This window comes from Triturus cristatus, chromosome 2_2 (assembly GCF_964204655.1).
Source record: "Triturus cristatus chromosome 2_2, aTriCri1.1, whole genome shotgun sequence".
Classification (NCBI taxonomy): Eukaryota; Metazoa; Chordata; class Amphibia; order Caudata; family Salamandridae; genus Triturus; species Triturus cristatus.
This window is the reverse complement of record NC_140582.1, coordinates 785,505,662-785,529,011: the sequence shown is the minus strand read 5'-3', so window position 1 is coordinate 785,529,011 and position 23,350 is coordinate 785,505,662. Positions and strand designations below refer to the sequence as shown.

At 44.5% G+C, this 23,350-nt stretch overlaps 1 protein-coding gene across 14 annotated transcripts in view; it reads left to right on the top strand.

Moving 5' to 3' along the window:
* Positions 1–23,350, top strand: part of EXOC1 (exocyst complex component 1) — a 330,473-nt gene that overhangs the window by 216,462 nt on the left and 90,661 nt on the right. For 7 of the 14 annotated variants that reach the window (XM_085642062.1, XM_085642058.1, XM_085642060.1 and 4 more), the window contains 4 exons: positions 1,447–1,491; positions 19,644–19,807; positions 19,920–20,030; positions 20,465–20,541. In XM_085642062.1, the coding sequence (XP_085498188.1) occupies positions 1,447–1,491; positions 19,644–19,807; positions 19,920–20,030; positions 20,465–20,541 (397 nt within the window). The remainder of the gene's footprint in view (positions 1–1,446; positions 1,492–19,643; positions 19,808–19,919; positions 20,031–20,464; positions 20,542–23,350) is intronic. The other 7 variants (XM_085642066.1, XM_085642061.1, XM_085642065.1 and 4 more) reach the window with 1 other exon arrangement.

Here is a 23,350-nt window from a genome sequence, read left to right as displayed (position 1 = left end):
ATGGGAGTACCCGCAGCATGTTTCATAGCTCTTCAGAAAGTTCCATGCTAACAAAAGCTGCTATCTGTGGGGCATAACTTGTCATTTAAAATAAAGCCTCGTAGAGTTGATTTAATAAGGATTAAAAGCAGTGCTTAAAACTGCAATCATATTAACCGTAATTGTGACCTGTTTGTGGAAAGGGCTTTATGAAAAAGAAATAATGGGTGCTAACCAGCTTTCTAGATGTGTTTTTGGCAGCCAGCCTTTGTGTTTTCATTCTGCCTCGACTGTAGATCTCCTTATTCAGGACATTGAAAAAGGGCAGGGATATGTTCTAGTTTTCCCCTGCAGATATCAAACAACCCTCTTACTACGCCCCTGTCGCTTGAAACAGAGCTATCCTTCATGAAGAAGATCGACTGCCCCTGGAGAGGCTAGGCTGCATGATATGGCTCCTGCGCTCTCTTGCCATTCTTAGGCTGCTCTGTCTTGATCGAGATGAAGTGGCGTGGCTGGAGCTTTGGAAGCAATCCCCTCTACTGCTGCTATTTTCTGTATGCCACAGTTTTGCCTTCCGCTATCCCCACCAGATGCTGAATTTAAGGACTACTTGAGCAAGAACCCAGCTGTTGCTAATCTCTCCATATTCTAACATGCCCCATGTGGCAGACAAGATGTTGTAGGGGCAGATACTGGTGACATGACCTGCTACTTCTAGAAACGTACAATAAGAATCTTGTTTATCATTTGTTGATTTCAGCTATTTTCTTGTAGAGACTAAAATTTGCATTCTAGTACCCTTATTTATTTGGCTGTGAGGCTCCCATAAACTTAGATAGCATAGAGTCCTAAAAGGTATGCATATTCATGTATCAGTCTTAGAACTACGGAGTTGTTAGTTGCTTTAAAATGTAGATGCACCCCTCCGATGTATGCACATTGTAAACCCAAAAACGTTTAGGGAAAACCATTCATTCGAAAAGATTGCACAGCTCTTACTCCATTTTATTCCTCCTTCTGGAAGACAAACTATTCAGCAGTTACATAGATGTTGTATATTGTCACCTTTCTTAATGTAATTACTCAAAAATACATGTGGACTATAGTTAAAGTGCTCTGAACATCTTAAAACCACAGCATCTCCTCCTGCCTTTTCATATGGCTTCATTTTTAACATTCCATTATGTCTTAGATCATTTAATCAACATGTAACAACTGATCATTAAAAGGCTGAAAAAGAGAACTTAAAATGCTTCGAAAGCTGCATAATGTTCCATGTCAAACCTTTCTCTCTTCTTATATTCATCAATTTCTGTCTATTGGCAACGATAGTTAATTGTTTATAATAGTTCTTTGCATGTTTCTGCCTTAATACTGCCTAACATGCCTCTTATGCATGGTTTGTGCAATCTGCTTTTTATGATGCTTTTTTGTCTTTAATGCTTGCAACCTAATCCATCTCAGCTACGCTGCCTCGAAAAGAAAGTGCTGTCAAACAGGAAACCGAGAGTGAGTATTACCAGTGCATCTGCTTCATAAATGCTTGTTTGTTGATGTTTTGTGTTTGTATCATGTAAGTTGTTTATACCAACATACATGAATGGACAAGGTGGCATCCATTTTTTTCAAGTACCTTTGATGCCCATGTTTGATTCTTCTCTAGTACTTAACGTGCCATTTGGTGGAGCCATGCAGCTGCTGGATTTGTCGCATGACCATCTCCAGTGAGGCTGGTATCATTCCCTGTGACAGTGTATGGTTTAGAATAACTTGATTAAATTAATGGGGAGAAGGTTAGTGATGTCATATGTGAGATTGCTTCTTCTCTGAAAGGGTTTTTGTTCATCACCTGCATCCCTACATTATAACAGAAGGTGTTTTAATGGGCTTTTTCATTCCATATGCAGGACCCTTCTGCTTGGCAGAAGTGTTTAGAACTCGCATGGAGAGAAGGAGAGCACGGGCCAGCAACTCGAGCAATAACAGTTCTACATTAGTTAAGCAATAACAATGCTATACATAATAAAATCAGGGCTACGTAACCATGTACATGTAGTCATTGCATCTTCTTAGACAAACTAGTGGAAGAAGGGGTGATCTTCACCACAGATTCATCAAAGTGAGACAGTCCCATAGTTCTAGAATGGAAAAAAGCAGCAGATATCCGTTAAATATATATATAGAATTTTTTTTAAGGTGCGTAAATCCGCCCACGAACAGATATCTGCTGCTTTTTTCCATAATAGATATATTTATTGCTATCCTCTGCCAAAAACTCAAGACCTGTTGGCCAATATCAGAAATGCAAATTATTTTTAGCTTTTTAGACCTGAGATTGGCTTACCACCAGATTCCCCTAGCCCCAGAATCACAAGATCTTACACCACCTTGACACCTTTTAGGGTATATAAATTTCTGAAGTTACCATTTGGTGTAACCTCCGACACAAGCGTGTTTCAGAAACTTATGGACCACATTTTGGCAGGAATTGATGGCGTCGAAGCTTATCAGGACGATATTTTAATATTTTCTGAGACAAAGTGAACACAAAACTATTTTGAAGAAGGTGTTGAACATTTTTAGAAATGTTGGAATCACACTGAAGCATGACAAATGTCAGTTCCTATGAGTGAGTTAGATTACTTGGGTCATAACATCACCCCTTCAGTCATTAAACCAACATTTTTACTTATACAAGCCATTTCTGAGGACACACCTCCCAAAGACAAAGAGTCTCCAAGGTCGTTTCTGGGAATGAGTGAGTATTACACTAGGAGGTGTGCCCACCTTTGCCAACTCCATCCCTCAGCTGGAGGAGGAAAAGTGAAGCACACTTTTCAGTACCCCCCTTCCAACTTGAAGATGAGAGGACTCCTCCAATCAGGGCTAGAACAATGCCCCCTCCCACAGGATGGTGGCGTGCAAAATTGAGGGTATAGTCACCCCAGGTGAGGTACCCATTGGCCTTAACTGTTACTCCCTTAAAACACCCTGTAAATCTAGTATTCAGGAGGCTCCCTGAGACCTTGAATCTGGTTACCTGCGACCTAAGAAGAAGGACGAAGAAGACCCCGTGCAGCAAAGTGTGAAGACGACTACTGACTGAGCGCAGCCCCACTGGCCTGTCTCCAGCTTCAAAGGCCCTACGAGAAGATGACTCCTGTCCTGCAGCCACCGACATCCAGAAACCAGAGGAATACTGTCTGAACTTTGACAAAGGCCGGAACTCCAGAGGATAGCGGTTCTGTCCCCAAGAAACCAACACAAAGGACTCCGGTGCCCTCCTGAACCGCGAGTCCTGCCCAGTCTGCACCAGGTACATCTGGCCATGGCCATGTTAACCACCGACCCAGAACAGGTGCCGCAGCGATCCTGACCTCAAGTCCCGCTTTGACTGACCCTCCCTGAAAGACTACCGCATCTAAATGCACCCCTGCACCGGAAGCCCCAGGGCCTTGGTGAGCTGAATTGACAGTGCCCCTATGACCCCTACATCTCTACTTACCTCTGCTGTCACGGGTCTCCCTCCGGCAGCCTCTGATGTGGCTCCTGCAGCCTGTTTGTCTGAAGCAAGTTCTCCATTGGAAAGCAGTGGGCTCCCGACTCTGTATTTGCACCCTGCACCTAGCCGCCCATGTGCTGCTGATTTTGTATGTTTGGTGATGCTTTGTAGCCCCCCCTTGTGCTTGCTCTTACCCCCAAAGCTTGGCCCCTGCAACCAATTTAACTACCTGCAAGCAGTGTGGCTTTGAGCCCCCTTTCTCTGTTGAAATGAATTGGGCCAAACTCTGATTTTGACCTCTGCACCCGGCCACCCTTGTACCGCTGGTGGTGCAGTTTTAGTACTCTGACTTAGTATGTCTGAACTGGGGTGGCGGAGTGAGCTAAAGAATGATGATGGATTAAACCCAGATCAGTTGACTGGGGGTGAGTACTTGCAATGTTCAACACTCCGTCCGTCATCCCCTTTGGTTTTGCTTTGTTCGCCCTAAGTTGGCAGGGTATGCCCAGACGTGGGTCCCTTGCTCACTTTGAGACTGGATACTGGATTCAAGCTAGCCTGGCTGATGATGGCTGATTAGCCAGAAACTGGTCCCAGGATGCTTGTTTCTGGTCCAGGGAAGACAGGGCTTGGCAGTTCGGGCTGGACTGTTCCCATGAGGCACAGGGTGAGACTGACTTGCATATGGCCATGTCTGAACTGGGGTGGCGGAGTGAGCTAAAGAATGATGATGGATTAAACCCAGATCAGTTGACTGGGGGTGAGTGCTTGCAATGTTCAACACTCCGTCCATCATCCCCTTTGGTTTTGCTTTGTTCGCCCTAAGTTGGCAGGGTATGCCCAGACGTGTGTCCCTTGCTCACTTTGCCAATGGATTCAAGCTAGCCTGGCTGATTAGCCAGAAACCGGTCACGGGATGCTTGTTTCCGGTCCAGGGAAGACATGGCTTGGCAGTTCGGGCTAGACTGTTCCCATGAGGCACAGGGTGTGACTGATTTGCATATGGCCATGTCTGAACTGGGGTGGCGGAGTGAGCTAAAGAATGATGATGGATTAAACCCAGATCAGTTGACTGGGGGTGAGTGCTTGCAATGTTCAACACTCCGTCCATCATCCCCTTTGGTTTTGCGCAGTTTTAGTACTCACCAGAACCTTGCCCATCTTTGATCTTAAAGACTGGAACTTTAAGTTGTGTACTCACCTGTATACCCGCATTATTGTTTTCCTCCATAGGATAACATTAAACTCTTTTAATATTGCACTAAGTAACGACTTTTGAAACTGAAAAGTAGGTTTATTTAAAAACGTACTTGCGTTATTGAGAAGATCTTGGTCTTAAAATAAAACACAAACGAAGCTTATTTTCATAAAATTGGTGTGGATCTCCTTTTTGAGTTGTGTGCCAGTTATTGGTCATGTTTGTGCAATAAATGTCTTACAATCTGTGCTAGGCCTAAGGCTTATCGACCATACTACCACTAATAGAGCATCTTGGGTTTGCATTGAGCCCAGTACACCTCTGGGGGAGTCTCTGGAGTCTGGGCACGGTATGACCACCTGGTGGTATACCATATGCAGAGCACCCAGTTTCCTACAGGTTAATGTGAAGAACCTTTCCTTAGCAATCACACAGCATGTCCTCCATCAAATAAGAGACAATGTATTAGAGAAACATGCGTTGGCAATCCCAATAGGTCTGGCTTTAAAGGAATGTTGTAGGATAATGTGAAGCATTACAAGTAAATAGCATGAGAATGGATATGTATTTGTGTGGAAGCAAAGATCTGTTGAATAATATTGGTGTAGTTTAAAAGGTCAGGTGACATTTGCACAGTTAAGCCAGACCTAAACATCCATTTAGGTTAATGACTGTCCTCCTTCCATCTGTGCTCCTACCAGAGAAAAATACCATATATTTTCTAGTTATATATGACACTTTAATGGTATTACAATGTCATGTTTGCACCCCTGAATGTTCAAGCTCAGGCAGCTGGATAAACAAAATGATCACATCTGGGAAGAGGGCAAGCATTTTTTGTGAAAGTTCACATCTTCTGCCCAATCAAAAACATGTACTCATGGCGCCCAATATGTGGGCGGAGCCAAAGCCCCTCTCTACTGATGCTCACATAATTGTCTGACAACAGCTGCACTCTCAAGTCAGACCATAAAAATAACCTTCATGACATGTATGTCAGTTCTCTGCACATAGCACAAGACGTTTCTTGTAGGTTGAGCTCTCATAGAGCATTAAATACTGCAGGTCACCTCTCCCTTTTACATTGCAGAGGAAACTTCATGTGTCCTTCTCAAATCTGAGGGCTGAACATGTATAATCCTGTCTTCTGTGTAGACATTTTCTTCCTAATCTATGATACACAACTCTTCCTCATTCTGGAAGATATTTAGAAGTTGTTTTTGTCTGATCTAATTAATGATGTTGGTGCTGGTCTAGCAGTCCGGACACAACTATAACATATGTATATAATCACTAGTTCTCAAAAGTCTCCTCCAGCCACACAAAGAAACTACCAGCCTTGGGCATATCATACGCGAGGCCCCTCTCACCGGCATACCCTGCCTGTCGCCAGAAGACACATCTACATTAGAGGGTGGTTTACATTTAATTTTATTTTCACAATCCATCCTCACATTCATTCCTATGTCACATTACTATGTCATTCTAAATGATAATCCCAGAACAGCTTACTGAAAGGGACCTACCCTGGTATAGATACACTACACTCCTGTATGCATAGAAATGTGAGGATTTAATGATGCCACCAGAAACTGACAGAATTGAGTGTGGACGAAATGCCTGGTAGGTTTCTATAAGAACATTCTGTATATTTTAGTTTTAGTCTTTAATAGGTTCACTCTGTTCAGACCGTGCCTGAAATCTGGGCAACAGAGCTCTGCATTTCAGAATCTTGCAGACAATCTAAATAACCATAGCTAAAACATAGTCATACCTAAAATGCTGTATAAAATATTAATGTCATAATTGCATGCAAATGCTAAGTCCTTTATTTTATAGTTTCATATGTTTGCTTCTCTTTCTCTATAATAATCAAGTCATTAAAGATATTTAAATGTGTATTTTCCACAAGAGTCCACTTTTTTGCGTATGACCTGGTCTTGCATGAAATTACTTGAATGTTGGGAATGCAAGGTAAATTGAAGACAGTAACAAACCTAACTCTTGGTAAAACAATATTGCAATGCATACTGGGTTTTGGACCCGACCCTCTCTCCAGTGTCACCCAAATATTCTGCCTTTTTCCCTCCACTTTTTGCTGAATTTGTTTTGTTGGCCCTGGGACTCTCTGCCCTTTATCACTGCTAACCTGCTTGTGCTCACTTCCCTAAAACATGGCAACATTGGTTTATACCCAATTGGCATATTTAATTTACTTATAAGTCCCTTGTAGAGTGGTAAACCATATACCCAGGGCCTGTAAAATAAATGCTACCAGTATGCCTGCAGCGCTCATTGTGCTATCCTTTTAAGTAGCCCCTTAAAACATGTCCCAGGCCTGCCATTGCAGGCTGAGGGCAGTTTTAAACTGCTAATTTGACTTAGCAAAATAACCCCCTGCCAAGCCTTAAACTCCCCTATTACTACTTATACGTGACCCCTAAGGTAGACCCTAGGCAACCCATAGGGCTGAGTTCTTAAAAGGTTGGGCATGTATTTTTAAGTTTTACATGTCCTGGTATTGAAAAACTCCTTAATTCATTTTTCACTATTGAGGCCTACCCCTACCATACAATAACATTGGAGATTCCTTATTGCATTTAATAAGTGGTAATTTCCGATTGGGAGCAGGTAGCTTTGTCATGTTTGATTTCTATGAAATTGTGATGATAAACCCTCTTTAATAGTGAAGTCTTATTTTTCAATACAGTTTTAAAAATGCTACTTTTAGAAGATGGAATTTTCCTCCCCTTAGCCCTTTGTACCTGCAGACTGTCTTGGGTCACATGACTTTTATAACTGACAGTCAGACTTTGTGATTTCCTCTCAGTCACACAATACAGGGATTAGGTGCGCCTGAGTGGACCATCTGTTGGCAGGATGGGGGCAGAGCTGAGGCCAGCCCCACTTGCAACTCAAGAAAGGACCTAACATCCCCACAGTGTCACTGCAACCAGCTTGAAGCCAGGGCATGGGAGTCAGGAAGTTCCATGCACTTCAAAGAACCTTTCCAGAGGAAGGGCACCAGGGTATAAAAATAGGACCTTTAGACCCACTCTTCAGTTCACTCCTGGACTTGCGGAAGGAGTCTCAGAGGACAGCCTGGTGATGTTCACCCTGCAAGACTGCTTTGCTGTATCTGGAAGGGCTGCTTTGCTGCCTGAAGCCTGCCTTGAACCCTCAGGGGCCAACACTCCTGTTGAGCCCTGCATCTTCACCTGCACCCAGGACCACCAGAGTGACTCCAACGGCTAATTTACTGGCCTCCTGTTAGGAGCAAACCCAAGGAGATGATGGACGGAGCACTGAAACTTTTCAGACACTCGCCACCAGTCACAGATCTGGGTTGAATCCATCATCATTCTTTAGCTCACTTCGCCACCTCAGTTCAGACCCAGCCATATGCAAATCAGCCTTGTTCCTGTGCCCCATGTCCTGCACCTGGACACAGCCTGAGAGAGGCCTGAACCCCCAAGAGTTGTTCCACCATTCCTGTACCCTTGGTTGTGATGCTAAAGGTGCCCAGATGGCCAAATCCCACACCTGAACGCTTAAATAATTTTTGGCCAAAAACTGCTCTGAGAACCAGGAGGAGACTGGGACCAACCTGCTCGCGATCAGCCCGAGGTGCGTTGCGGTCGAATTGACTTTGCGGTTTCTCCTGTTACCTTCTTCTCCACTGCAGCATATTCTTTTCAGCGGTCCTTCAACAAAGGGGCCCTTTCTTATTATTTTACAAGTAAAGTACTGCCTAACCTGTAAGTAGGATATTGTACAGCAAAAGACTAGTGAAAATAAAAAAGACTGCATTGAGCAATCCGTTGATTCCACTATTTCTGAAGACTTCCTGGCCTAACTTCACATGATGTGTTAAAGTACAAGTCCCATAGTGCTGTCAGAATGTATGTGAGGAGGCCTACTTACCTACCCTGCAAATCTATGCCACAAGAGCATGCCTTTGGAATGCAACAAACTCTGCCTTGTGTTTGTTGTGTCCAAATGTGCAAAGATATTTGATTAAATGGACATGCTCTATCTGGAATTTTAATGGGTTTGCAGGAAGTGTTCCACCAGCAGTTGTGTGGTCTTTGATGCCTGCCTTTCTGCGTCCTTAACCCCATCCGTGAAAAAGGCTGGCCAAAAGAATGTGGGGGCTCACATTTCTTCAGGTAAAATGAAGCGGTTCCTGTAGTGTCAATATTACGTTAATCTCCTCGGCTACTAAATAACGAATGAGTGGAAAATGTCTGAAAAGTGTGTACAAGGAAAACTGGAAGAAAGCTCCCTTTATCCAGGTGAAATTGGATCAGCACCTTTGGGACGAAGGAGAAATGTTGTCTTCAGTACTAGCATGTCTCTGTAAAAGGGCATTGTGTAGTATGGAGGCTTATAGCTCACAAATGCAGCTTACAGAAGAGATGGCGCTCAAGAAGGTGGTTTTCCAGAAAAGTCTTTGATGCCAAACGGACTTTGGATGGAAAGCCTTGATCATTAGTTTGCAGAGAGCAAGACTGGAACACCATCTTAACTGTCTACTTACAGAAGGGCACAGATTCAAAAAGTCAGGTGGCCTCTGATGGCACCGATGCATTGGGAGAGGGACCCTACTAACCTTTTTTCGTTATGCCTCAACGACAGTGAGATTCGCCTACATGGCTGTCCGTCTGCGTGACTGGAATGGCTGCCACAAAGTAGGGCGGATTTCCAGACCTAGCTTGTCATCTTAGGCAGCTCAGTACTTGATATCCAGAGACTTTTAGATCTGTTTTGCAGCGTGGCATCACTATCGCTGCCATGTCTCTTGGAGGACTTGCCTGTCGATAACGGGCCAAAGCTTGGTGAAGGATCAGAGTATCGTTGTCCTTTACCTCTAGCATATCTGTTAGAATCTTGGTGGACAGTGGAACATTGGAGGCATTCTATGAAACTGGTATTGGAAACCTCAGGGTTTGACCGACCTTGGTTTCTGCACTGGACATGAGTAGGTCATCCCTGAGGCTCGAGGTATCCGCCAATGGGATCCGAGTGGCGACTGATAGAAGGGCCTGAAAGGGAAGCACTGCAGTTTCTGGTACTAGGAGGGACCTTAATCACTTGTGCATCACCTGGCATCAGTGCTGGGAGGGCCTGGCCTTCAACTTGAATATTTACCACACCCGTGACTGACAAACTGGTAAATCCACTGTTGGTTCAGCCAGCTCTGAAGCTTACAACACAGGGTCAGTGTTATTTTCTGGATGCTCGGAATTCAGAACGGACATAGGAATCGGACACATTGTCCCCTGGAAGGAATTTGGTCAGAGATGGGAACAGTGATGGGAGACCCTTGCACGGATACATACCCTGGTGAACACAGAGAGCTGTCACCTAGGGGACCTGGAGACTTTTTATCCAGTGGTGTTGGGCGAGGACACAGGAGCGCCTTAAAATCTGTAGAGGAAAGAAAGATAATGGGGCTGTCTACTCATCAGTCCATTTATGTGGGCTAACTATCGGTGTCCATCTAAATATCTATTGATGCTCACTGATTTCAGCCAAATGCAGTTCTTCACAGCTAAACATTGAGAGGATAAAAGTAATAGGTACAGTTATTGTACTTAGCGTTTCCTCCCCAGTAGTTTTCAATATTGTTTTAAATGCCATGTCAGTTAAAGGTTGGTACTTAATGGGAGAATGACTCACATTATATAATTTAGGATTACTTTTATGTTCACAAAATGTTTAGATTTCGTTGTTTAAAAAGTTACTTGTGGTTTTCATAAGTTAAGCACTTTCATGACCATAAACAGAAGCGCAATTGAGCATGGACTTCAAAAGTCAAAACATACTTGCGAACAAGCATTCCTACTTCTATATCCTGGGTCTCTCGTTTGAATTTGCGCTATTCTGCCACCTAGTGGCAATACCAGGAATCGCGTCCAAAAGAAGTTACAATGTAGATCTTTGCACAACCTGCCTTCATGACCGTGAAGTATGCAGCCTTGGCCGTTTCCCTTGCGCGTGGTTTTTCAAGTGGAACAGTATCAAGAAATGGCACTTCTCTATTCTAGACTGTAGTTAGATGAGCTGTGATAGTTTCCTCAAGACTATTATGACTGAATGACTATTGTGAGCAAGACCTCTGACCCCCTGGTCAGGGAACTCTGCTCTCCGCCCCAGCAGCTCCGTCGTTGCGTCGCTGCCCCCTACACCTCTCTTCCAGGTAGGTGTTCGAGGCACTCCTCCACCCGCAGGCTCCTGCCTGCGCCTCATCCCTTTTGGTCCAGTGGGAGAGGCTTGCTGGTCCGCTCGGCTGCCTTCTCCGTCTGACTTTCTTTATGTCTGTTTACTGTATTTTGTGTTTACTCTATTTGTGCATGTCTTTTGTCTGTTTTCACAGTTATTCTGCCTGGTTTTCTGGTCTCTTGTCCTCCATTCCCTCTGCGCCCATTTTCGCTGCCCTTTTTTCCGCCGCTGCTGCCCCTGCGCCCCTCCCCCTGCCCGTTCCCGCCTCCCAGCTGTGTTTCCCTCCCCCGTTCCCTATTTAATGGTGCCCGCTGTGCCGCTAGCGTGCCAAAGGCAAGCCCGTCTGCGACCAGCGCCAGGGACCCTGGTTCTCCGACCACCTACCACTACGACTCAGCTGCTCTCTAAGCACTAAACCCCGGAAGGAACAACAACTGCCAGCTGTCTACGCCTGACATCACCCACGGCCAGTTATCCTGCCGACAAACCTTCACCAATGTCCGCACTCTCACGACTACCGCCCCCACCAGATGCCAGCACTTCTGAAGCCTTGAGGTGCATCCTCCTCAATGTGCGTTCCCTATACAGACACAGTAGAAATCGGGACCTCCTCGACACCCTCTCGCCAGATGTCGCCAGATGTCGCCTTCTCCACAGAAACCTAGACCAACCCCACCTTCGCCCCCAACATCGCCACCGCCATCCTCGACAGATAGAAGATCCAGAGGAAGGACCACCCTGGAGGACTCTCCATCACACACAAGAACTCCCTCTGACTCCCCACTTCCAGCACGAACCACCAGTGTGTACACTTCTCTTTCGACAAAGCCACCGCTCACAAAACTACTCAACGCCCTCTGTGAAGGAACTGGAGCAAAATCACAGAGGAGCACCTCAACTCCACCCTCAACCACGATCCCCCTCCCACCTCGACCAACGCCAACTCTGCAGCCAAAGAACTGCACAGATGGATCACCAACTGCGCAGACAAGCTTTTCCCCCTCCGCAACTCTGACAGACAGGGCCCCATGAAGGCAACCTGATTCACCACTGACCTACAAGAATCCATACTCACCTGCAGATGTCTTGCGAAGCTATGAAGAAACAGCAAAACCACGAAAGACCGAACCACCTACAAGAACGTTATGACTGAATACCACCAACTCGTCAGATCCACCAAAGGAACATTCATCCAGAACAAAATCCTCGGTAACTCCAGCAACGCAAAGGAACTCTTCAGCATCATTCAGGAATTCACCAAACCCCCAGTGAAGCCACGGATGTCACACCATCCCAGGACCTTTGCAACAGACTCGGCTCCTACTTCCATCTGAAATCAAGTCCCTCTACGACAACTTCAATGAACAGACACTGAACCCACGCCTTCCCCCAGCAAAGACAGCCAACCTACCATCTCCGCCTGAACCCTGGTCACCCGCGAAGACACTGCCACAACCATGAAAAGCATTCACTAAGGAGCCCCCATGGACCCCTGCCCTCCGCACATCTTCCACAGAACCACTGCAGCCATAGCACCCGAACTACCACGCACCATCAACGCCACCATCGAATCCGGCACATTGCCTGACGACTGGAAACGTGCAGAAATCAAGCCCCTCCTCAAAAAGCCCTCTGCAGACCTAACGGACCTCAAAAACTACCGACCTGTCTCTCTCCCTTTTGTGGCCAAAGTCACTGAGAAGATAGTCAACGTCCAGCTGACGAACTTCATAAAAGACAACTCCATCCTCCACCCCTCCCAATCTGTATTCCGCAGAAACCACAGCACTGAGACCACCCTCCTCGCCGCCATAGATGACATCGCACTCTCCTCGACCAGGGCCACACTGCGAACCTCATCCTACTAGATCACTCTGCAGCCTTCGACACCATCTCCCACCGCGCTCTTACCACCGGACTCCACGACGCCAGCATACAGGGAACCGCCCTCAACTGGCTCCGCTCCTTCCTCACCGGCAGAATTCAAAGAATCAGACTCCCGCCCTTCCTCTCCAAACCCACAGAAATCAATTGCGGAGTAACCCAAGGATTATCGCTCGCCCCCTCGCCATCATCGTCAGACAGCATGGATTTAGCATAGTATCCTACGCCGACGACACCCAGCTCATCCTCTCCCTCACTAAAGACTCCCACGCCAGCTTCCAGGAAGGAATGAAAGACATCACATCCTGGATAAGCAGCAGCTGCCTGAAGCTTAACTCGGAGAAGACAGCCCCAGCCCTCCCCCTCAGCTTGGGACAACACCTGGTGGGCCACCGCCCTCGGCAACCCCCCACTCCTACGGACCACGCCCGAAACCTCAGCATCCTACTCGACTCCTCCCTCAACATGATCCAACAGATCAACACCATTGCCCCCACCTGCTTCAACACCCTCAACCTCCTCTGTAAGACCTTCAAATGGATCCCCCCGAATCCAGAAAGATTGTCACCCACGCACCCATAACAAACAGACTGGACTACGGTAACTCCCTCTATGCCGGAATCAACAAATCCCTACTCCGCAAGCTCCAGACCATATAGAATACCGTGGCCAGACTTCATCGGCATCCCACGACATGAACACATCACCCAACACCTGCGAGACCTCCACTGGTTTCCCGTTGAGAAGAGAGTAACCTTCAAACTACTCACCCACACCTACAACACCGGACCCCAACATCTCAATGAAAGAAGCCAGTTGCATAAATCCAGTGGCCCTGCTCATACCTCTGACTAGGTCCAGAAGTGCTCCTCAGTGATTCCTTTTTTCTTTTTTGTCTCATTCAGTTCATAGTTTAGCTTCTATGGAAATGAGGAAGACTAAACCTGAGGTTACCACTCCACAACACAGACTGCCATACCACATAATTACTCTCCATAACACCTAATCCCACTCTACATAATTCCTATACACTAAATACCACATACTTTCTATCCACATAATTTCACTGTACAACATACCACATAATTGCACTACACACAATCTACATCCACTCCACGATACATTAATCAAACACTTTTAGATTTACAACGCTAATAGCTCTAACTCTTGCAAATGCAAGACCTATTACATTACAAAGGCTTCTTTAACTGTTAGTCGCTTTTGCAGAGTGGTGGAGAAAGGGGACTGGGCCTCCAACCAGCGCTCAGGAATTCCGCTGCGTAGGACTTACACGAGGTACCAGGAGGGCTACTTGGACGCCAAAGTCCCTCAGGAGAAAAGTTGACTTCATCCCTCAACCCGTAGTGTGCCAGGAGGCGCGTTTGCAGAGTGGTGGAGAAAGGGGGCCATGGCCTCCGAAGATTTGTTAGCTATGCCACTGTGTGGGACTTACTGGAGGTAACAGGAGGGGTAGTCGGCCCCAAGGACATATTTGGGGGCCAACTACCTATACTATTATCGCCACTAAGTCCCACTCTACAGGATTGGTAAGTTCTCATGGCAAGCCACGCCCCCTTTGCCCTCCACTCTGCAAACACGCCTCCTTGCTCGCTCTTGGTTGGGGGATGAAGTCCCCTTCACTTGTGGGGGTCCTTAGGCCATATAGGGCTCCAGGAGGGGGAACGTGCAGCCCTCCTCCCAATGATTTTTTTTGTGTGTGTGCTTATTTTGGCCCTGGGGGTCCACCTGAGCAGGTGGTCAGGGTGTTTCTACCCTGCCCCCTTTCCTTCTTTTTTTATAATTTTTTCTACTGTTTTCTTGTAACTCATTTACCGGTGCTCGGATATATGGATATATGGATATATATATATATATATATATATATATATATATATATATATATATATTCTGCTCCAAAGTTTGTCCACCAGGTGAGCAGCACTCGATCAGCAGCTTTGTTTATGATAGGCATGGACGAGGATCCGCTTGTAGAAGCCGCTCCGTAGTGGAATTGCCTTATATATATATATATATATATATATATATATATATATATATATATATATATATATATATATATATATATATTACCTACTGGCGGTCGCCAGTAGGTAGTTATAGTTAGGACCACGTTTCCATAGGAAATCCGCAACATTCTATTTTGAATAACTTTGGCGCCGGTCGACGAATCCTCGCGAATTTTTCAAAATAGGTGGGGCGCTACGCTCCGCTCCTACCCTGAAAGTCTCGGGGGGATTCGTCAAGCGGGGGCTGAGATAAAAGGGGGGTCCCAAAACGCGTTTTTCCCATGCATTTTTCCATAGGACCTTTAGACAGGGCTACAGCCCGAACGGCTGAACAGAATTACTAGAAATTTGGCAGAGAGGTAGTCCTCAGGTCAAGGAAGTGCCTTTTGTAGGTTTGGTGTAAATCTGTTCAGTAGATTCTGAGAAAATAGCCTTTAAATCAATATATATATCTGAGCCAGCTTACGGTGCGCTTACGGTACGCTTACCGTACGCGTACGGTGGCGTGCGCGAGCGCGATTCTGATTGGCTCTTAGATCTTAGTAAACATTCGAATCGGCCGAAACCAGGAAGCGGCGGCCGCCATTTTCTCTCTCGCACTGATAGTCATGTTAAAAAAACAAAGCACAAAAACATGTAAAGGGGCTGTTTAGACAGCTCCCACACACATAGCCATGTTGAGGGAGTCCCCAAAGGTCCCCCAAGGCCAAAAACGGAATTTTTATTTTTTCGCTAATTTCGCCGATTACGCTTACCGTACGCGTACGGTAAAAAAATTATAAAAAAAAAAAAATTATCCACATTCTCCCCACCCCGTGTGCAATTGGTGCCCGAAGGCCACCAATTGTGCATGGCTTATTAGAGGTGACATAAACTGAAATAATAATAAAAAAAATAATTTAAAAAAAAAATATCCACACTCTCTCCTCCCCGTGTGCAAATGGCGCCCGAAGGGCACCATTTGTGCATGGCTTATAACATTTACGAAAAATTAAAATATTACCTTTCGAAACGAAGTGCATCATATGTCCTCCATGTGCGCACGGTGCGCGAAGCGCATCATGCGTACATGGCCCATCTAGCGTAACGTGGGCACGCGGTGTGCGTAGCGCACCGCGTGCCCACCGTGCGTGCACGGCACTAACTGCGTAAAGTGGGCGCGCGGTGCGCGAAGCGCACCGCGTGCTCACTGTGCGCGCACGGAACGAACTGCGTTAAGTGGGCGCGCACGCCACGAATGGCGTAAAGTAACTTAGCATTTAAAAAAACGTACAAATTCACTGAAAAAACCATAGGTTTCACACGTTATAGTTAGGAATTAGCATTTAAAAAACCTTGCAAATTCACTGAAAAAACCATAGGTTTCACACATGTTATAGTTAGCGGAAATTTTACTGATAAAAAACCAATGAAATTCCCCCGTTATAGTTAGTGCAGGCAACTATAACTCACGCGACCGCAATCTTCTGCTGATGACATATGTGTCTTTATGAAAAAAAAATATTTGTAATATATGTATAGCTAAAAATGTATGGAAGAAGACATGGGCAAATAAGTCTCTAAATACAGTATTAGCATCAGCAGAGGATTGCGGTCGCGTGAGTTATAGTTGCCTGCACTAACTATAACGGGGGAATTTCATTGGTTTTTTATCAGTAAAATTTCCGCTAACTATAACATGTGTGAAACCTATGGTTTTTTCAGTGAATATATATATATATATATATATAATTTCTCAGCAACTACTGAACCGTTCAGCAGTTCGGGCTGTAGCCGTGTCTAAAGTTCCTATGGAAATGAACATGGGGATAACTCGTTTTGGGACCCCCTTTTTTCTCTGCCCCCACTTGACTAATCGCCCCGAAACTTTCAAGACAGGCGCTGACGTGAGCGAACCATTAGTTTTAAAAATTTCGCGAAGATTTGTCAAACGGCGCTAAAGATATTGGCAAATCAAAAAACGCTTTTCCTATTGAAACTAGGTCCTAACTATAATTAGTGGTAACCAAAAAATTGGTCAAACTCCGCATCATCAACAGCAAAAGGAGAGTGGGTTGAAACATCGCAGAGGAACAAAGGAAGTCCATCGTGGATCTGCAAGATGACAAGACCATCAGCTGCAAGCCGTCTGATAAAGGCGGCAACATTGTGCTAATGACCATGGAATACTACAAGAATGACGCCCTAATGCAGCTCAACTATGAGTCGAGCTACATTAAGGTAACACGGAAGGAGTTTGAAAACAGTATTACATCTTACCGTGTACTCCTGAATAAATGGTATCACAGAGGTTTACTGACAAAAGAAGAGAATGCATTTTTGGAATGCAAGTATCCACGTTTACCTACATTCTATCACCTTCCGAAATTACTTAAGAGTGCCACATGTCCCCCTAGTCGCCCGATAGTTTCATCTTTGGGAAGTCAGACAGAACATATGTCCAGGTTTGTGGATTACTTTTTGTTTGAATTTGTGACACTATTGGTCTATTACGTCAAAGACTATAAGGATTTTTTTAAACGGGTGATGGTAGTGATGATGACACACGACATTTCAAATCTGTTCACAAGCATTGACCACACGCAAGGAATTGAAGCGGTCAAGTATTTTTTGGGAAACCGTCCGATAACTCTTGTTGAGCACAACATGCTGATTGATTTTGTGAACTTCTGTCTATGTAACAAATTTTTTTTATTCCAGGACTATCTGTTCAGACAGATACGTGGTACTGCGATGGGCACCTGCTTCGCCCCCAGTTATGCGTATCTTTTCGTTGGCTGGTGGGAGAAGCAGGTGGCCTGGGCCGAGACCAATGAGAACTGGATCCGAAAGGTTGTAAGCTGGAATAGGTACATAGACAATTTGTTTATTGTTTTTAGAGACACAGAACAGTTAGCTAGTGAATATCTAGAGGTGCTCAATAAAAATTACCTCAACCTCAAGTTTACAGGGGAAGAAAGCAAAAATTCTGTGAACTTTCTTGATCTCACGGTCTTTCCTGCGGAGGGTAGACTGTGCACTTCCCTGCACATGAAGGCTACCGCGGGCAACTCCATGTTGCATGCAAGCAGTTGCCATCCAGGAAAAACCATAACGAGTATTCTGTATAGCGAGCTGCTCAGAATAAAAAGGAAGTGTACTTGCGATTATAAGGCTGCAGCGAAAGAGAGTATAATGAGGTTTGAGATCAGAGGTTATCATAAAGAAACTTTAGAAGAAGCAAAGGTCAAAAGTAGACCGGAATTCCAGACTTGAATTGATCAATGACAATGCTCCTAATGCGAAAAAGAAAAATGAAATCGTTAACATCTTTAGGATGATCACGAAGTATTCTAGTCATGCTTCGGACATCAGAAAGGCATTCAGGAAGAATTGGCACAATTTGAAATCTGACCCTATCATAGGGAAAGATTTACCGAGAGGACCTTTAATGACATTCAGAAGAGCGAGAACACTGCGCAATAGCCTAGTCCAGAGCCACTGTATTCAAGAAAGTAGACCATCGGCTTTTGGGAGAGTAGCTGGTTTCTTTCCATGTTTGAAATGTAGGGCATGTAAAAACAGTAAGAAAGTTTTAAACTATACTGTGCCCGGGCCGGACGAATTGAGAAAAATCAAGAAACTGATGAATTGTAACACAAGCTATATGGTGAACTGCTTGATGTGCCTGTGTGGCTTGCGCTACACAGGAAGCACTATACACCCCACTAAAGTGTGTATCTTAGAACTTCTGAGAGCCATCAATAACAGAGATGCAACTTATCCGGTGGCACTGCACTTTGAGGCATTCCATCAGAGCATCAGGGGCCTGTTGAGATTTTTCTGTATGGATCACGTAAGCGTGAGAGGTGGGGATAGACAGCTGCAACTCCGCAGATTCGAGTCGAGACACATTATTGATAATCAAACTAAGATGCCACAAGGTCTGAACAGTGGGGAAGAAGTGGCTGTCCACTTGTAGATTCATTAAGTGATTTGAGAGAATAAGGAATGTGTTTAGGGAATCTGGAATTTCAATGAAACAACATCCAATGAGATAGACATGCTGGTTGTTTTGCAGCTCATAGATTGGAGAGCAGAAACCCATCCAGGGTGAAATTAGTAATTTTGTGGGATAATTGCCCATTCAGGGTGTGATGTTAATTAACAGTGCAAATAATGTACAATGTTAATATAATTTAGAAGAATGCCCATTCAGGGCGACAATGGAATGCTACGAATTGTGCTTGACTAAACAATGAAAATGCGTGCTTAGAAATGGCAGACACTGTGGGACTGAAGCAAGTCCTATGTTGATGTTGATTTCACAGTATTAACGTTTGCCTCATGTCGGCACCTGCCACAATTGAGAAAGGCGGCAGCCCGAAACACGTTTTGTCGTGTTTTGATTTGTCCCAATAAATATTGGGGCTAACTGTTCCCGAGAGTGCTGGTATTATTGATGTATCGTGAGCCTGATATATATCACTATTCTTGAATGTCCATATAGCATTCCAAAATATTTTAGTATGTTTTAAATTATTAACTAAGTGATCTTAAGTGAAAGTTTATAAGTCTTAAATGTTTAAGTACAAATATAAATAGTTTAAGCTAAATTACGCTTTTTGTGCCATATAATCAAATGGTTCATTTGGTCTAAGATGTTATGGGGAAACTATGGTATTGTAAAAGACAGTTGTGTAAAGAAATGTTTGCAAAAGATGTTTTGCAAAACTGTGTTATTACTTGCTACTTTTCTTTTGAAAGGAGATAAGAAAATGCCGTATTTGTATGCCAGTTTGTGGCACTCTGTTTCATGACATTTTCCTCTGACGTGCTTTCCTAGGTCTCCATGGAAGTGCGGGCAAATTGACTGGCTCTACCTCCAGTCTGAATAAACTGTCTGTCCAGGGATCAGGAAATCGCAGGTCTCAGTCTTCTTCGCTCCTGGACATGGGCAATATGTCTGCTTCTGATCTTGATGTGGCCGACAGAACCAAGTTTGATAAGGTAAATTGAATGTGATCTTATCATTGTGCACCCTCAGCATTGTATGTCTGTTTTAGTGTAAATATGAACCTTGTCTGCCACACATCCCTTTTTTATGATCCCATTTTTTCAGATCTTTGAGCAGGTCTTAACTGAACTGGAGCCACTGTGTCTGGCGGAACAAGACTTCATATGCAAATTCTTTAAACTGCCACAGCATCAAAGCTTGCCTGGAGCTCTCGTGGTATGTATCAGTCTCTACCTGTAGCTCGGATCTGTGTGGCCGGTTAAGTTGAGAGCCTCCAGGGGGTGCTGGGATATGAGGTTCATTTGGAATCTATTTTTCTGAAACTCTTTTAGGGCCATGTAGTTGCCAATGATCACGTAAGAGCTCTCATAAAGTTTCATATAAATTATTACATTCATTTAAAATTAACAGTTTAAAAGATTGAAGTTTTCCTGATACTTGTATTTCTCTGCATTCTTATTTGTTGTACTGCAATGCACAGTGTAATTAATTGAAGAAAATTTTCATATTAAAGTCATAAAGTCTGGACATCTACTGCAACCATTCCAGTCACATCTGCACAACTGAAGGGTGCTGGGAATATGAATATGAGGCACGTTACCCTATTTGAACATTGCAAGCCAACAACACCTGAATTATTATTATTACAGATTGACACAGAGGAAGCAGATGGAGGAACTAACTCTCGGCCTCACATTCCGGGGGGACAACCGTCTGCAACATCGGAGTATGTTTTGCTATTTTATCTCTGTTCAAGCAGCTACAGGTGTTTCCAAATTTTAATGCATGTTAGAATTTAACTCTCATTTTATTGCCTTTTTCATTTACAAAAGCATAAATCTATACACACTGCATGTTTTTAAAGTACAATTAATGTAGTTGTAAGTTCTGAGTGTGATGTAATTCCCTCTACTAATGGGGAATCTATTGAACATGTTATTTAAATATTACATTACATAAATAGGCATTGTGATTGCATTTTAAAGACATCCAGCCTCACTATCAAGTCACCAGAATTTGGCAACAGTAAATGGATGCTTACTAGATCTTTGCATCCTCGTATAACTTTACACTGGAAGAATGGCTGGTAAGTTAAGTCCTAAGATTTGTGGTGACGAGCTGGTCACTAGTTCAGATTTTGGCAAGGCAGATGCTGCTTCCATCCTTCTGTGGTTGGGAAATTCAATATCATTAAATTGGATAATGGTAACTTCTGTTGTTTACAAATGTTAAAAACAACAGACGTCCTTTAAAAATAAAACAGTTATCATTCTTTCATCATCATCATCCTCTTTTGGCAGGTCGTGTCTCTAAGACCTAAGTACATATGATAGCAAGTGTTGCCTGTCATCCCTGCACCCCATGGACTCACTGCAATGCCAGGAAACTACTGTGCACTATACCTAGTTTGGGTGCGTGCAGATTGGAGATTATTTGCAAGCCTTTTTTGTTCTGTGTTGCTCCTCTTTCTCTCTGTAGTTCTTTGTTGTGGCCCAAGAGGTTGGGCTGGAAATTGTTGCGTGCTCGTAGTTCAAGTGCCGAATTGAGAACAGCTGAACCTGGATCAGACAAATCCATAAATTATGCCATCCTCAGGCCGCATAGCTACCAGCCTCTGGGAGCATCCACAGGTACACAACAGAGCCATGTAAAGTCATTCAGCCATGCCGTGGGTCATCTGACCTTCTTGTTTAGGCAGCTTTGGGATATCCCAGCAGTGGATTTGGAGGGGGGATTTAAGCTGCAGCCAACTCCACTACAAGGATTGACAACGAAGATCACAGAGGCGGAAGGCCACCTTCGACAACTAGTAAAAGATTAGTGGTTCATCCTAGAGATTTCTTGGGCGTTTGACAGTGCGTTTTGTATTGGTCGATTGGGGCAGTAGCAGCAGCACTCACAGACTCCTGTGACAGGCTGCAGATGCTCAAGCCAGGCCGGACCCATCTGGGCCTTGTAGTGTCCAACTGAGTTTAAGAAATTTCTCTTCTGTTGTAATTTTCTTCCTCCTCTTCAGGTTACAGCAACATCAGACGGCTGCCTCAGTCATCCAACCTACCTCTTACCCCAGAGGAGAATAGCCCCATGGGTCCTGCTCTGGGAGCAGTTTGTCCTGTCTGCCAGTGCACAGGTCTTCTACAAAGTAAATGTGGAACTGATATTCTGCTATCCGTGTGTATCTTGAGGTTTTTGCAGTTTGTGCCAGGCCAACCAGCCCCTTGGAATCTGAGACTTCAAGTGCGCCTCTTTATAAAACGTGAGCCCCATGGTGAGGATGCATAATGTGGCATCCGAGTGTCTGCGCTCAGAGGAAAAGGGGTCTTATGATAATTCCGGTAGGTTACATTCTGGCTCCAAAACTGTCCTCGGCCAGTCAAAGCCTGTTGTTGGGTTTAGATGGACACAGAGTAAGACAGAAGGGCACACATCTCCATGTTTTATGTGTGAACAAATGGACACGCCAACTGCATTTCCTTTCACAAGTATCAGCTTTCTTAAACCACAGACTGACTTGCTGAATCTTGCTGAGGCTGATGGGTAAAGACATAGGATTTCTGCTCACTTGTAGCACGCACACAGACCCATTTCCTGCCACTCTGCAACAGGATTCCCTATGTCCTGCAGCCACGCCAACTACTTCAGCACTCCAAAAGAGAGGGTCTCAGTCATAAAGTGAATTTCCTCAGTAGGAGGCAGTAGGCAACGTCCCCACCAGGGGTGCAGTAAAAAGACTTGTACCCTCTATTTATGTGTTAACATGTTTGTATAGCTCCAAGCACGGAGGAGGTATGATAAGCTTTACAAAAAACAGCAGTGACATGGATGTCCTAAACATAGCACAATAACACAAATGAGGTGGTCAATGCAACAATCATGGAATTGATTGTAATTACAGCAAAGCAAATTGCGGGAGAAGGGGAACCAGGGAAGCGGCTGAAAGGCAGATGAAAGGAGAGCGAAGAAGGAGGAATGAGCTAGGCAAGGAGGAGGAGAGGGAAGTGATGACCTGATAGTAGGAGATAAGGATACATTGATGGAGTGAGCTGTAAGTAAAGAGAGAGGGTGAAGGAGATGAGAGAACAGGAGTGTGAGAAGTTGGCCTGGTATATGCTGTCCACTAGTTATATGGGCACCCTGTACCATTCCAAACAACCCCTTATTGGTTATAGGTTAAAGACAACCTTTATTGAAATCTATCCTAGTGGTAGCTATGGAGAGCAGCCTTCAGGCTAAGTCTTGAAGGAATGTAAAGCAGCTTGTTTTACCAGTCTATAATCTCTTGAGTGCCTAAATGAAAGACAACCACACCAGGTATATATATAAAATATATGTATTTATTACTAAACACACCCTCCTAGACTCTTTATGAGACTAGACGTCAAAACACATAAGTTACACTTCAAATATTACAGTAAAATAGCAAAAATACACATCAGGCCCTAGGGGCAAGCCAAACCATATACTAAAATAGTGGTATAAGAAATACGACTTAACTAGACACAAGAACTAGAGCCTGTAGAATTGCTGGGACCCCA